The sequence below is a fragment of the Neoarius graeffei genome, chromosome 5 (genome assembly GCF_027579695.1).
Source record: "Neoarius graeffei isolate fNeoGra1 chromosome 5, fNeoGra1.pri, whole genome shotgun sequence".
In the NCBI taxonomy this organism is placed as follows: domain Eukaryota; kingdom Metazoa; phylum Chordata; class Actinopteri; order Siluriformes; family Ariidae; genus Neoarius; species Neoarius graeffei.
Window position 1 is genome coordinate 33384673 of NC_083573.1, and position 15353 is coordinate 33400025.

General features: G+C 44.6%; 1 protein-coding gene across 3 annotated transcripts in view; it reads left to right on the forward strand.

Moving 5' to 3' along the window:
- The first annotated feature begins 895 nt into the window (after nt 1–895).
- The window catches only part of znf687a (zinc finger protein 687a), a 42803-nt gene continuing 28345 nt past the window's right edge, over nt 896–15353 (forward strand). For all 3 annotated transcript variants that reach the window (XM_060921585.1, XM_060921586.1, XM_060921583.1), the window contains exons 1-5: nt 896–943; nt 1851–4020; nt 6007–6064; nt 6666–6750; nt 6893–7077. In XM_060921585.1, the coding sequence (XP_060777568.1) occupies nt 1872–4020; nt 6007–6064; nt 6666–6750; nt 6893–7077 (2477 nt within the window). In that variant the 5' untranslated portion in view covers nt 896–943; nt 1851–1871. The remainder of the gene's footprint in view (nt 944–1850; nt 4021–6006; nt 6065–6665; nt 6751–6892; nt 7078–15353) is intronic.

Genomic DNA, 15353 nt, shown 5'->3' on the forward strand with positions numbered 1-15353 from the left:
AACATGGCGGCGAGCGGTACAAGACTAGCTTATGAACCAAGAAAGAAGTGGTTTTCACCTACGGAAAGCTGACTCTCACCTTTTAAACGAGTCATATTATGTATATTATATTATTATAATATGTATATTATAGCCTAATACAAAATATTCTGTGGCTGTCCAAAGAACGCCAACAATGATCTAGATACTGGCTACTCTCATTGTGGCTACAGCCAAATTTCCAAAAACTGCGTGGCATTCAATGTGTTAAGAAAATCTCTACTTGTCATGATCAGGAAATATTCAGCATTTTTTGACTTTTGATAACTCCTATTCCTGCTGCAGCTGATGAACAAGGCAATCTATAATTGTTTTAGCCAAATAACAGGCCTGATTCTGAATCTGGTCCACCATCTTTAATTTGTCAACAACAACTAAAGCATGTGAACACAACACACTGGTAAATACCACTTCCCAACTGGAAAATATCATCTTCCCATAGCACATGAACGCAGCATAATGCACCAATAGTCCTCTATATAGTAATTCCCTGTATAGGGAGTAGTGAACAAGTGAGCGATTTCGGACACAGAATGAGAATCAGACTCAGAATTATGTTTATTAGTAAGTATGTTCACACACAAGGTCAAAATCAAGGTCACTAAAAAGGTCAAAATCGGTTTTTCGCGATATCTTCCTTCATATTCATCATAAGTGTTACCGGCCGGGCGAGGTTTGTTTTGCCTGGTTTTAATTATTTATCGTTTTGTGCCGAACCTCAATAAACTAAACCAAAGCGAAGTTTTGGATGGATTATTTTCAAATTGTTCCTCCCTGGCTGTTTTGCTGTGAGCGCTGGACATGTTCGGGTGAAAGAAAGCTCGCGCCTGCTCGCTGATGACGCGGTTGTTATGCGCCGCCCTGGCTCCCAGAAGCCAGGAACAGTCAGGCACAGCTCGAGCAGGTAAAGTTCAAACCAAACTTTCTGGTCTTTTCAAACCGCAGCTCACACAAGACATTTAACGCCCTTACAGCACTGACATTTCACCCGTACCGATTACCGTGTAAAATCCAAACCTCGTCAACGTATAGCACAGGGAGGGTATCGCTATCTCTCACTCTGTCATGGTTTCAACTTCACTGTACCAATCGGGAAAGCTAACTTAGCCGATTAAGCTAACATTAGCTAGGCGGGCAATTTAGCTCTAGTTAGTTTAACCGGTTGCACGATCGATTTTCAGGTGAAATGTTTGTTTAAAGTCGGACAGCCTGATATTTAATAAACCCTCAGCTTGGTTTCATAGCTAAGCTCTTAGTGACGCCTTTACTCTGCAGTCTGCCTAGCAGTGAAAGGCTGAATCCTAAACAGTCCCGTGTTCACTAGATAGGTGCACTGAATAGGGTTCGAAGTCGTGCGTTTTACAGGCTACGTATAGTACACTACGTGTACTAGGAAGCCGTTTGCGATTTAGCCAACGTCAGCTCTTGAGCTAGCAGCAAAGCATCTGTTTGAGCAAACCTGTCAAAGTTAGAAGCTCGATACAAGCTAATGTAGCCGACATGGTGCTTAAGTCACTTGTATGTACAGTTATGACAAGTAGAGAGGCTGATAAAGCGGTTGTGCTGTGGAATGAACGTTAGTTTGTACTTAAGTGACGTTAAAGGAACTAGCTAACAAGTTAGCATTGTGTGGACAGTTCCTCGGACGACACTTCACTTCAGTTTCTGAGTTAATGTTTAAACTTTACTTGTAGATAAAGCAAGCCGAGCCTTATTCCTGTGGCAAACGCCACACCAAAATGCTCCATGCATACCATTTTTTCTTGCTTATAGTAGTAGCTGAACTGTTATTACTTGTTTTCCATCTGTAGGTATCTGTTGGTCAGACAGGAATGGGTGACATGAAGACTCCAGATTTTGACGACCTGTTGGCAGCGTTTGATATTCCAGATATTGATGCGAAAGAAGCAATTCAGTCCGAGTCAGGGGATCCTGATACGAATCACAGTGAATCGGCTGGCAGTGGAACCAAAGAGAGAAGTGGCGGCTCGAATCCAAGGCCCGTCGGACCGTCAGAAACCCGTGAAACGTCTCATGACCCCTCTGTAGTTAGCGTTATAGTAAAGAACAACGTATGCGCTGATGTATACGAAAGCAGGAGAGATGATGACGAGGAGGAAGAAAGCATGGCGAGGCAAGTAAGCGATGTTCTGGATGAAGCTGAGAGGTGTCGAACTGGGGGCCAGATGTCTCCCCAGGTTGCGCACGGCTTGATGCCAATGGACCCGCTCATCCACAACGGATTCAAGGCTGTTTCGGGAGTTATGGAACATTCCCTGCTTTCTAGTCAATCACAAACGCAACCGAAAGGCCATCTATGGTCCCCTTGTTCTCCTAAAATAGCCAGGGAAGGTGATGAGAGCAGCCAGGGTGACGGTCCTTCCAACCACTCTGCCAACTTTTCACCTCACATGCCCTTACCCGCGTCCGCTTCTTCCATCTCTTGCACAAATTTCATCAGCCTGCCACCGTCCAAAGTTAACGAAGATGAAGCAGAACATCCTGCATCTGCCTTCGCTTCTCAAACTCAGCCTGGAAACAGCAGCTCAAGGACCGAGATTAATCAAGCTTTGTCTGAAGACGAAGAATCGGAACCAGACCTTGGAAGCCCTCCGCTCATGATTCAAGAGAGTCCAGATGTACAGATGTCTTCGCCTCTCAGGTTTCCAAGCCGACATGAGTCATCAGGTGATCTTCAGCCTCCTCCTCCTTCCTCTCCGTCTTTGCCTATAAGTAATGCTCAAACTGGAGAGATCAACTCTGTTTCTCCACACCCAACTCCTTTGGCGTCTCATCAAACACCCCCACGGACCAACAGCATCCCCGAAAAGACACACCCATCCATACCAGAGGTATACCCAGGACACATTATTGAGGAAAGGGACTCTCCCGAGAGCCCTGAGCAGGAAATGCCAGCATGCCCACAGTGGAAAAGCTTATCATCAACCCCTGCACAAGAGCTCGGAGAAAAAGAACCTGTACAAGCCAAAACCTTGGAGGTTCCTGAAAAGGAGGAGCCTATGGAGAATGCAAGGAATGGACAGGAGCCCAGTAAATGCGACAGTGACAAAGCTGAGAAAGAAAACATGGTAGAACAAGAACCACCATCAGTCCTTGTCTCGGTAGCATCTGTTGAAAGCAAATCGGATTCTTCTGCAATACCTTCCAGACCTCTTAAAGTTCGAATCAAGACAGTTAAAACCCCCACAGGCAACATCACACGCACCGTGACCAGAGTGGCTGCTAAAGGAGCTGCAGGAGCCACCTCCAAGGGCCCCAATGGGTCTAAAATTCCAATAGGAAGTCGTAAGGGGGTCAGCAGGCCTAAGAGACCTGCAGAAGCCATGTCGGGCCAGCCTCAGAACTCAAAGGCTACAATACTTCCAGTGTCGACCTTACAGGATGCCAGCTCAGCCATGCTATTTGCAGCCAGCAAGGCGCAGAAAGTGGCCTCAAGTGTCACAAAGACATCAGCTTCACCATCTGTTTCATCTTCATCCTCGTCTGCCATCAATATTTGCTCGATTGGTCAGAAAACAGTTGCTGTACCTTCCACTAAGCCGGCATCCATCGTAAACAGTCCTGGAGCTGTGATCTCCCGCAGCCAGTCGAGTCTGGTGGAGGCTTTCAACAAGATCCTCAACAATAAGAACCTGCTGCCCAGCTACCAGCCGGACCTCTCCATCCTGCCTCGTCCTGAGTGGGGTCTTGGCATGCCTGCTTCAGGTTACCGCTGCCTGGAGTGTGGGGATGCATTTGCTTTGGAGCGCAGCCTGGCACGGCACTATGACCGGCGCTCCTTGCGCATCGAGGTGACGTGTAACCTCTGCGTGAAGCGACTGGCCTTCTTTAACAAGTGCAGCCTGCTTTTGCATGCTCGTGAGCACAAGGAGAAAGGACTGGTCATGCAGTGCTCACACCTTGTCATGAGACCGGTCAGTGTGGAACAGATGATTGGCCAACAGGATACTGTACCCATAGGTAAGTGAGTAGGATGGTTTACCACGTATCACGAGCAAATAAAATGCTTACTTTCATGCTTTGTCAAAATGCACATGGGAAAGTGTAGCCTAAGCAGGTACTCGTGTCAAACGGATGTTGAATGGCATCATTTATTCCATCCACATTCACTGGATATGAGCAGTCGCGCGCTCTGATTGGCTCCTACTAGGATATCGGCTCATGTACTGTGAGTAGAGTAAAACAAAATGGCAGTATGTGTTGCTGAACCAACCACGGACGAAATCAAAACTCTCCTCGAAAACAAAACCCCCAAAAATATAAAAAAAGCAGCAAAATATGGAATAAAAGTATTTGATGGTAAGAGAACACGTCATTTTTAAAAAACAAATTCGTTTATTATTATAGCGTTTTTAAAAATTGCTACTGTCATGTTGCCGGTTTGTTTACATTCTAAAGCCTAGGTCACAACCGGACGTACGATTTTTTTTTTTTTTTTTTTTGGCTGTGCGATTTTTGGCGTTTCCCAAATTGCTGCGTTTTTTTTTTTGTTCATGGAGAAAGACGCACGTTGGCTGTAAGTTTGTCTTGCAACCTGAAAAAAACGTAAGCGCCCGTAGAGGTTGTTTGACATGACGAAGAACCTCTGCGGCCAGTCTACGGCTCGAAAATCAGCACGCGCGCGCCCTCCGTGCGTTTCACGCGTGCCCTCCGTGCGTTTTTTGCACATAGACCGGCCGTAGGAGCACGTACGGCCGGTTGTGACCTAGGCTTAAGTGGAAATGATTTGGTCAGATGTTTTGTATAAAGTTTTTATTTATTGAATTCGCAAAAAAAAAAGCTCCATTTCTCAAAATCCAGTGAATGTGGGTAGAATAAAAGTTATTCTACTCAATCTCGTCGTACATGACTTACAGCCAACTTGGTGCTATGTGCCTCATCAGCTTATGTACAACTCGATTTCGTGGAATAACACTTTTATATCTCATCTCATCTCATTATCTCTAGCCGCTTTATCCTTCTACAGGGTCGCAGGCAAGCTGGAGCCTATCCCAGCTGACTACGGGTGAAAGGCGGGGTACACCCTGGACAAGTCGCCAGGTCATCACAGGGCTGACACATAGACACAGACAACCATTCACACTCACATTCACACCTACGCTCAATTTAGAGTCACCAGTTAACCTAACCTGCATGTCTTTGGACTGTGGGGGAAACCGGAGCACCCGGAGGAAACCCACGCGGACACGGGGAGAACATGCAAACTCCACACAGAAAGGCCCTCGCCGGCCCCGGGGCTCGAACCCAGGACCTTCTTGCTGTGAGGCGACAGCGCTAACCACTACACCACCGTGCCGCCCACACTTTTATATAATAAATAAAATATATTAATTGCATCCTATATTTTTATCTTATTCTCATATAACTTAAGTTTCTAAGGGAAGAAGGAAAAAGTGTTTCTTCTTATCAGGAGATTGTGATGCCAGTGACATCAGCCAATGACTGGTACTGTATCTGTGAGCTCATGTATGCATAAGGAGGTAGATAGCACTTTCTAAAGATAGATTTTTTTGGGGGGGCTTTTTTCACCTTTTTTATTGGATAGGACAGTGTAGAGACAGGAAATGAACAGGAGAGAGACGGGGAGGGATCGGGAAATGACCTCGGGCCGGAATCGAACCCAGGTCCCTGGATTTATGGTATGGCGCCTTATCCACCTGAGCCACGACGCCCCCAGCGCTTTCTTCTAAGTGTGTGATGCAGCATGAGCAGCAGTTTGAAAAGATGCAGATGGCTGATTGCATATCTCGGTGGGAGCATTTGGTAGCCTGGTATCTGTCATATGATAGTGTTAGCTTGTCTGTGAGAATTGGCAGGTGACCAGTTGGGGAAAAATAAGTGTTATTTCTCTTTAAAAAAAAAAAAAAAATCTCAGATATTAAATATACATGGGTGTTTTTTTTTTTTAAACTAATTTCTCTGCTTTTTCATTGAACATATTTGCAGGTATGCTTTCTCCATCTCTGCTGGCCTCCCCTTCCTTGCCTGGGTCCTTTGATAATTGGTAATAACACAGCACAATGACCTGGAATGAATGTTTTGGCTTCCTTGATAAATGAAGTCTCAGATATTTCAGTGAGCTTAATTAAAGCGAGTTTAAAAAAAAAAAAAAAAAAGGATTCTGCTGCATGAACTCAAGAGCTCCCTGTATAATATGGTGGCTTATGTTATTTCTAATTTTATTTATATCTAGAATTTAAAAGATCCACTTGGGTAGTATGACTTTGCACAGTTGTCTTTTGTTTCAAAGACTTATCCATGTAAAGATACAAAGGTATATAATATAAAATATAATATATACATGCACTGTGAAAGAAAAGGTTGTTTTTCTGCTGATTTAAGTGCAATAAAACGATTTTGTTCCTAAATTGGCTGGACGGTTGTATTCATTATTTCAGTATAATAATTTATTGTGCATTTAGACCTGAAATAAAATGATAGTTTATCCTGTTCTTCTGAAAGGAGCTGGGATCGTAAATGTGCAAATAAACAAATTTCAGCACTAAGGAATTGCTTAAAGAGCACCTATTATGTGTGCCTATTATTTAAATTTCTTTTTCCAGTATGTCTCATGGCCCAGTAGCATCTGCTACTTGTGTTCACAGGTGCCCAGAGTGTAAGAATTCATTTGGCTCAAAAGAAAAGCTAGCTGCACACTTCCAGGAATCGGACCCCGGGGGAATAGACACAGTGAGTAAAACCATTACTGTGAGCATATTGCTGATGCCATGAAGTTTAAAAGCAGACAAGATGTTTACTTTAATGTGCGCATGGCATGCCCGGTATCCTTATGAGTGGGTGATTTATGATGCTTTTTCTAACCTGTGTGTAGTGCTGTATGCAGTGCTCTCCTCCTATGCCTCAGTGGAATGCCTGCAGTGCTGCTGCACACCAGCGACTCCACCAGAAGCTCCACCCTCTCGTCTGCCCCGAGTGCGGACTCGTCTGCCAGTCACACGATCTTAACACGCATGTGCGCCGAGCCTGCCTGCATTACACACGTCAGCTGGGATACAGGTACACGTACACAGCTCAAACTCACAACTGCACTTAGACACCAGTGTGTTTAAAAGAAAAAGTTGCCGGATGCTGATGCGCCTGTTACAATTTGCATCATGCATCTCATCTCATTATCTCTAGCCGCTTTATCCTTCTACAGGGTCGCAGGCAAGCTGGAGCCTATCCCAGCTGACTACGGGCGAAAGGTGGGGTACACCCTGGACAAGTCGCCAGGTCATCACAGGACTGACACATAGACACAGACAACCATTCACACTCACATTCACACCTACGCTCAATTTAGAGTCACCAGTTAACCTAACCTGCATGTCTTTGGACTGTGGGGGAAACCGGAGCACCCGGAGGAAACCCACGCGGAGAACATGCAAACTCCACACAGAAAGACCCTCGACGGCCACGGGGCTCGAACCCGGACCTTCTTGTTGCGAGGCGACAGCGCTAACCACTACACCATGATATAACAAAAAAAAAACAACCCAAAAACAAAATATAAATATTCTCACACAGTATGGTTCAAAAGTCTGGGCACCCTATTGTTTTCTTCATACAAACTTTGTTATAGATTTCTATTTTAGGATTTCTATATTATCGAGTAATGAACCTACAGTCTGAGAGAGTTCTACACAAACACACCGAACTTTACAACAGCTGCATGCATGTGAAATGGAAATAAATCGACTAATGCCGCTTTTCCACTACAAACGCGGCTCAGTTGGGCTGAGCCGTGCCGTGCTGAGTCGGGCTGAGCGGGGCTGTTGGAGTTGCATTTCGACTACAACCGCGCTGAACCGTGCTGGCTGGAAGTGGGTGGACACATTGGGTGGAGTTAGCGAAAGTGGGTGGACGTCAGGTGATGTCGTTAAGCAGCGCAAACAGTGACATCAGTGAGCTTTTAAGCGGTAGTCTCACGACCCGGAGAGTAAACAATAAACATGGAGGACATGGAGTCGTTAGTGTTGCTGGTCTTGGTGCTGTGGCTTGTTGTCACCGACAACGCGGACAGATACTGGCAAGAGCGTATAGATGAGGCGAGGCGCATAAGGCTTCAGAAATTCTCGTAATTCGTAATTCTTCTTCCGGGTTTGCGGTGTTTACAGATCCCAGCGCGCTCGCGGGGCGTGTGTGGGCATGTGAGGACACTCCTCCTCACCAATCAGTGCACAGGGGAGTGTCTGCTCACGCCCCCAACCTCACTCGGCTCGCTTTGGCTCGCTTCAGCCCCACTCCAAAACGGTGCGAGTTTTAGGGGCTAAGCAGGGCTGAAGCGAGCTGAGTCGTGCTGGTTTTTGGTAGTCGAAACGCGAGCCGTGTCGGGCTGAAGTGAGCTGAAGCGAGCTGAAGTGAGCTGAAAAAGGGTAGTGGAAAAGGGCCATAAGGCAGGAAAAAACTATTTTAGATAAAATTATTGTCCGTTACAAGTAAAAAGTAATCAATAACCAAACTTAATAATAAACTTAATCAATAACCAAACTTCAACTCAATGTGTGATCTTCATTTTATGTTGCAATTCACAACTATTCTATGGTTTTCCAAAGAAGAAGGAAAAAAAAGTAGTACTCGCAAAAAAAGGGGCAAGTGATAATATGGGGGGACAAGTGGAAATTTGCCCCCCAGGGCAAGTGGGTTTAAAAGTTAATGTTGAGCCCTGATCAAATATACTTTATTGTCCTTGTGGGGGAAATTTTTCTTGAGCAAAGTGCTACAACAGCTGTACAAACATATGACAAAGGACAAGCAATACACAGAATAATACAGTATGAGAGAGTATAAGAATACTAAAAAAAAAAGAATACATATAAAAAATAAACTTGGGTTTACTGTGACCACTACAGCACTACTGCCGTGTATTTCACGTAAGGAATAAAACACAATGGCTATGTTGTAGAAAAATAATCAGTGCTTGGCATGACATGGCCCAATGTGATGTAGTTATTGTTGATTTATTTAACAATAACAGTTTATTATTCTTATACCAGTTTGCCACTAGCACTAACGCCTAGCAATTTTTTTGTTTTTAAATTATTGAACAACACTTCACATATATTTATCCATTTATAGTTACGTTTGATGATGTGGAACATGTGAGAAGTTCCTGTTCCTGTTATCGCTTATGTTTTAACAGCTAAAACTGTCGTTTCCTCACCAGCTTCTCTTTTCTCTCACTTTCATAGAGTCACTCAGAACATTACATTTTCAGGAGACCAGCACAAGGGAACTAGCAAAGCTTTATTTAAACATTATGCAAGAAGTCAAGAGCTATGATTTTAGAAGTGAGTCAGGTCTGAACGACTGTAGACAGATAGTGGATGAAAAGGGGAAATATGGTCTTGGTAGTGGACATAGATTTGGACTCGGCTGTACAATGAAAGTCACAGTGGGAAAGGTATTGACCAATTTTTAGTAGAACTAAAAATAATGTGTTTAAACTTATTCTGTAAGTATATTCAAAAGTGAGAAAGTTGCCACTTTTAAATCTACTCAAGTATTAAATAGTAAATGTTTTAACTGATGTTACGTTCATGTTTTCATGTCAAGATGATTAGATAAGTAACTTATCTAAAGTGGTTAGGAAGTCATTTTCATTTTATTTTTCCTCAAATCATCGCTCAGTTTCTGCAGGTTCGCTGGTCAGTCATTTGAAAAAACGAGTACGTTCCAATGAAAATTGTAGACTTTTCTCAACATATTTAAAGGTGCCGACTGCAAAGTCATCTGATATTTTCAGAGTTTTTAAATTTATTTTTTATTGTGCATGGCATTTTCCTATTTCTCGCAAGAACAATGTCATGCGGACGAGATGTGATCATTTTGATGTGCTGAGGGTCGCTTTTCTCCATTTTGGGGCCGTTTTTGTACCTCTTGAGGTAAACAGTACAGCCTTATGAAAACAGCCAAACGCGAGGAGCTTTAACTAATTGACATCGTGACTCTACATCGACCTCAGAGTTTTGAATCATAGATATGTAATTTGTGGTTGACCTTCGCAAATGGATCCCAAAAGATGAATATATCTTTTCTCTGTTACTGTTTTTGTGTTTATTTCTCTGTAAAATCAAAACATGAGGTGTTATAACTCCATATTTGCTACCATGGAGTCGAGCCCATGCACTCTAAGGCTAAGATAGCTAAGCACTAGCTAGAGTGATTTAGTTATCTGTCCAGAAGGATGACATGGCATCTAGCCTTGCTCTGTCTTCCAGTTGTACTCACTGGGCAGGCTTTTCTTTTTCTTTTCCGCTGGCTTTTATTTTTTAGCTGGTAAGAGAGTGGAGTCTGCCATGTTTGCCCATGCTGACTTGTTTTGGTTAAAAGTAGGTCAAACGCCCCATGGTGGTCACGTGATATAGTTGCTCGCTTGCTTCGGCAGGCTCCGGAATCGTAAAATGTGGCAAGCTTTTTATCTTGGTAAAACACACAGGATACATGGTGTGTGCAGCAGCGAAACATCTCAAAACTCCAAAAGCTATAGTCATGGAACATTTTGCCCAAAATTCAACTTTCTAGTCAAAACCTTTAAATACACAAACATTTCCCCCGCTTTGATACAGTGTGTAGAGATAAAGGTGATATACTTCAGTAAATGACGCGTAAAATTGACATTTTATAGTCATTCATAATTGAAATAAAATCAGTCCAAAAAAAAGTAAGTGCATCCTTCGATTTATCACACTTTCAAGTCCGTAAAATTAGACTTGGGTGTTCCAGAATAGGTGCCATTGATTTAGACCTTCATGCACGTGGAACCGGTCTTGTTTAAACCTGACATCTCGGGTCTCGTGTTCACTTTGCTATTGAAGTGTGTGGTGTCGTCATGCCAAGATCTAAAGAGCTCACTAAGGACCTCCAGGAAAAAAAGGTTGTGGAAGCCTATGAATCTGACAAGAGATTTAAAAAGATCTGTAAATTATTATAAATAAATAATTCCACTGTCAGAAAAATCATCTGCAAGTGGTGAAGATTTCAAACAACTGCCAATTTTGTCCAGGACTGGCAACAAACTCAGCCCAAGAGCAGACCGTTTGATGCTAAAAGAAGTCTCCAAGAATCCCAAAATTTCATCACTGGATCTGCAGGTAATGCTTGCAACTCTTGGTGTGAAAGTGCATGCGTCTACAAACAGAGATTGGACAAATTTGACCCGCATGGGAGGCGTGCCAGAAAAAAGCCTTTGCTGTCCAAAAGGAACATTAAAGCAAGACTAGAGTTTGCCAATGAACATCCAGGCAAAGACCAGGCCTTTTGGAATAACGTGCTCTGGACAGACGAATCAAACGTGACGCAGATCAAAGACAGCTTTTCAAGAGAAGAACCTGACACCAAATGTGAAGCATGGTGGTGGAAATGTTGTGGTTTGAGGCTGCTTCACTGCCTCAGGGACTGGGAAGCATGTATTCATTGATTTCAATTATGAATTCTGAATCTTATCAAAGAGTACTTGAAGATAATGTGAGGCAGTGTGTTCAAAAGTTGAAGTTGAACCAGAGCTGGATCTTTAAACAAGATAATGATTCTCAGCACGCTCGCAAATCCAACAAGGAATGGCTCAGGAAGAAGAAATGGAGGGTTATGGAATGGCCTTGTCAAAGCCTGGATTTGAACCTCAATGAAATGTGGGGAGATTTCAAAAGGGCAGGACATGTAAGAAAACCCTCAAACCTCTTTCAACTGAGGGAATTTCACATGGAAGAGTGGTCAAAAATTTCAGCAAGTCGATGTCAGAGTCTGGTGGATAATTATATGAAATGCCTACAAGAACTTCTTTCTGTTCAAAGGGGCAATACTAGCATATGAAGCCAAGGGTGTATGTACTTTTTAATTTAAATTATGACTAGAAAATGACTATTTTGTGTGTCATTTGTTGGAGTATGTCACCTTTATCTCAAGGCATTGTATCAAAGAGAGGAAATGTTTGCTTGTCTGCAGTTCCATGGGATGTACGGTACTTATTTTTTTCACATGAATGTATGCATAACTAATGTTACAAAGTTTACTAATTAAACAGAAGTAAAACATTCTGTAAATGACCATTATTTACCATTAGCAATAATTTGAATGGCTGTAAATGTGTGTGTTTGCTCCTGGAATCGATGCTCATCTAATTTGGCATAAGCAATGAAAACAAGTTTAAAAATAGTCAGTTAAAATGAGCAAATTAGCAAAATGTACCTCTGAATGCTTTTTTAAATCGGATGGAGTTCATTCCTTCCAGGAAGGCAAAAAGAAGACCCCTCATTTTATGAGTCTTTGCTGTCACAAGCATATTGAAACATTTTACTGAAGTAGGGCCAGGGACATTCATCCTCAGCTTAAACACTGCAGTCTGGTGGATTATCAATATCTGAATGTACAGTGTCTTGCAACAGTATCCCCCCCACTTGGTGTTTTGTCACATTACAAGCTGGACTTGAAATGGATTTTTGGAGGGTTGGCACCATTTGATTTACACACCATGCCTACCACTTTTAAAGGTGCAAATTGTTGTTTTATTGTGTGACAGACGATAAGATGAAAAAACAGAAATCTGGGGTATGCATAGGTATTCACCCCCTTTTGTATGAAACCCCTAAATAAGAGCTGGTCCAACCAATTCACTTCATAAGTCACATAATTAGTTGATTTTAAGATCCACCTGTGTTCAGTGTCACATGATGTCTGTATAAATCAACCTGTTCTGGAAGGACCCTGACTCTGCAATACTACTAAGCATCCATTTTCTTCTGCTTATTCAAAGTCAGGTCATGGTGGCAGCAGGGTATTCCAGGCATCCCTCTCCCCAGCAATGCTTTCCAGTTTATCCTGGGGGATCCCAAGGTACTCCCAGGCCAGATGATATATAAATATCTCCAACTGTGTTTTAGGTCTACCCCAAGGTCTCCTCCCAGTTGGACATGCCTGGAAAACCTCCAAGGGAATGTGCCCAGGAGGCATCGTAACCAGATGCCCAAACCAACTCAGCTGACTCCTTTTGACATGAAGGAGCAGCGGCTCTACTCCGAGATCCCTCCGGATGTCCTGAGCTCTTCACCCTATCTCTAAGGGTGAGCCCAGCCACCTTACAGGGAAAGCTTATTTCAGCTGCCCGTATCTGCAATCTCATCCTTTCGGTCACTACCCAAAGCTCATGACTACAGGTGAGGGTTGGAACGTAGACTGACTGGTAAATTGAAAGCTTTGCCTTCTGGCTCAGCTCCCTCTTCACCATGACAGACCGGTATAACGCCTGCATTACTGCTGGCGCCACCCCAATCTGCCTGTCCATCTTGCGCTCAATTTTGCCAGCACTCGTGAACAAGACCCTGAGATACTTGAACTCCTTTACTTGGGGCAGCAACTCCCTCCCAACCCGAAGGGAGCACTCCACCATTTTCCAGCAGATAACCATTGCCTCCGACTTAGAGGTGCTGAGTCTCATCCCAGCCGCTTCACTCTCTGTTGCAAACTGTCCCTGTGCTTGCTGAAGCTCATGCTCCTGAAGAAGCAAACATAACCACATCATCTGTAAAGACCAGACACCCTCCTCACCCTGGCTATACCTTGAGGTCCCATCCATGAATATCACAAACAGGATCGGCGACAAGGGACAGCCTTGGCAGAGTCCAGCACCCACTGGGAACCTGTTTGACTTTGTGCTGAGAATACGGACACAGCTCACACTTTGGTTGGATAAGGACCAGATGGCTTGTAACAATGGCCCCGATACCCCATACTGCCGCAGTGCCCCCCACAAATGCCCCAGGGGGACACAGTCGTAAGCCTTTTCCAGATCTACAAAACACATGCAGAGTGGATGGTCATACTCCCATGAACACCCCCCACCGGACAACCCTGCCAGGGTAAAGGGCTGGTCCGCAGTTCCATGGCCAGGACAGAATCTGCATTGCTTCTCCTGAATCTGAGGTTCAACAATTGGTCGGAGCCTCCTTTCCAGCACCCTGGAATAAACTTTCCTGGGGAGGCTGAGCAATGTGATATCCTTATAATTGGAGCACACACACTGGTCCCCCTTTTTGAAAAGAGAAACCACTACCCCAGTCTACCACTCCACAGGCACTGTACCTGACCTCCACGTGACATTGAAGAAGCATGTCTGCCAAGACAGCCCAATGATGTCTAGAGCCTTCAGCATCTCAGGGCAAATCTCATCCACCCCTGGTGCCTTGCCACCGAGGAGCTTCTTGACTGCTTCAGCGACCTCCGTCAGAGATCTAGGTGAAGCTTCCCCCGAGTCCTCAGACTGCACCTCCTCCATGGAGGACGGGTAGGGTGGGTTCAGGAGTTCCTGAAAGTGCTCCTTCCACCGCCCGACAACATCCCCAGTTTGGGTCAGCAGTTCTCCTCTGCAGCTACACACAGCCTGAGGCAAGCCCTGCTTCCCTTTCCTGAGTCGCTGAACGGTTTGCCAGAACTTCCTTAGTCCAACTGAAAGCCCTCCTTCTCCATGGCCTCCCCGAACTGCTCCCACACCCAGGTTTTTGCTTCAGTAACTGCTGAAGTTGCAGCCCTTCTGGCCTCTTGGTACTTGCCTGCTGCCTCAAGGGACCCCTGGGCCAACCAAGCCCAAAAGGCCTATTTCTTCAGCTTGATGGCTTCCTTCACCACCGGTGTCCACCAGTGGGTTCTTAGGTTACCGCCACGACAGGCACTGATGACCTTTTGGCCACAACTCTTTCCAGCTACCTCTACTGTGGAGGCTTTGAACACTGTCCATTCGGATTCCATGTCCCCAGCCTCCCCCAGGATGCATGAAAAGCTCTCCGGGAGGTGGGAATTGAAGACCTCACGAATGGAGAACTCCACCAGTTGTTCCCAGTTCACCCTCACTACACACTTGGGTTTGCCAGGTCTGTCCAGCAGCCTCCCCTGCTGATCCCCTGGTGATCAGTTGACAGTTTTGCTCATCTCTTCACCTGAGTGTCCAAGACATACGGCCGCAGGTCTGATGATACAACCACAAAGTCGATCATCGATCTTTGGCCTAAGGTGTTCTGGTACCAGGTACACTTATGAACCACCTTATGCTCGATCATGGTGTTTATGACCAATCCATGACTAGCACTGAAGTCCAACAACAAAACACCACTCGGGTTTAGATCGGGCAAGCTGTTCCTCCCAATCACCCCCTTCAGGTTTCTCCATCGTTGCCCACATGAGCGTTGAAGTCCCTCAGGAGAGCTATGGAGTCCCCAGTCAGCACCCCTTCCAGGACACTGCCCAGTGACTCCAAGAAGGCCGAATACCCTGCACTGCTGTTTGGTGCATAAGCACAGTCGCAG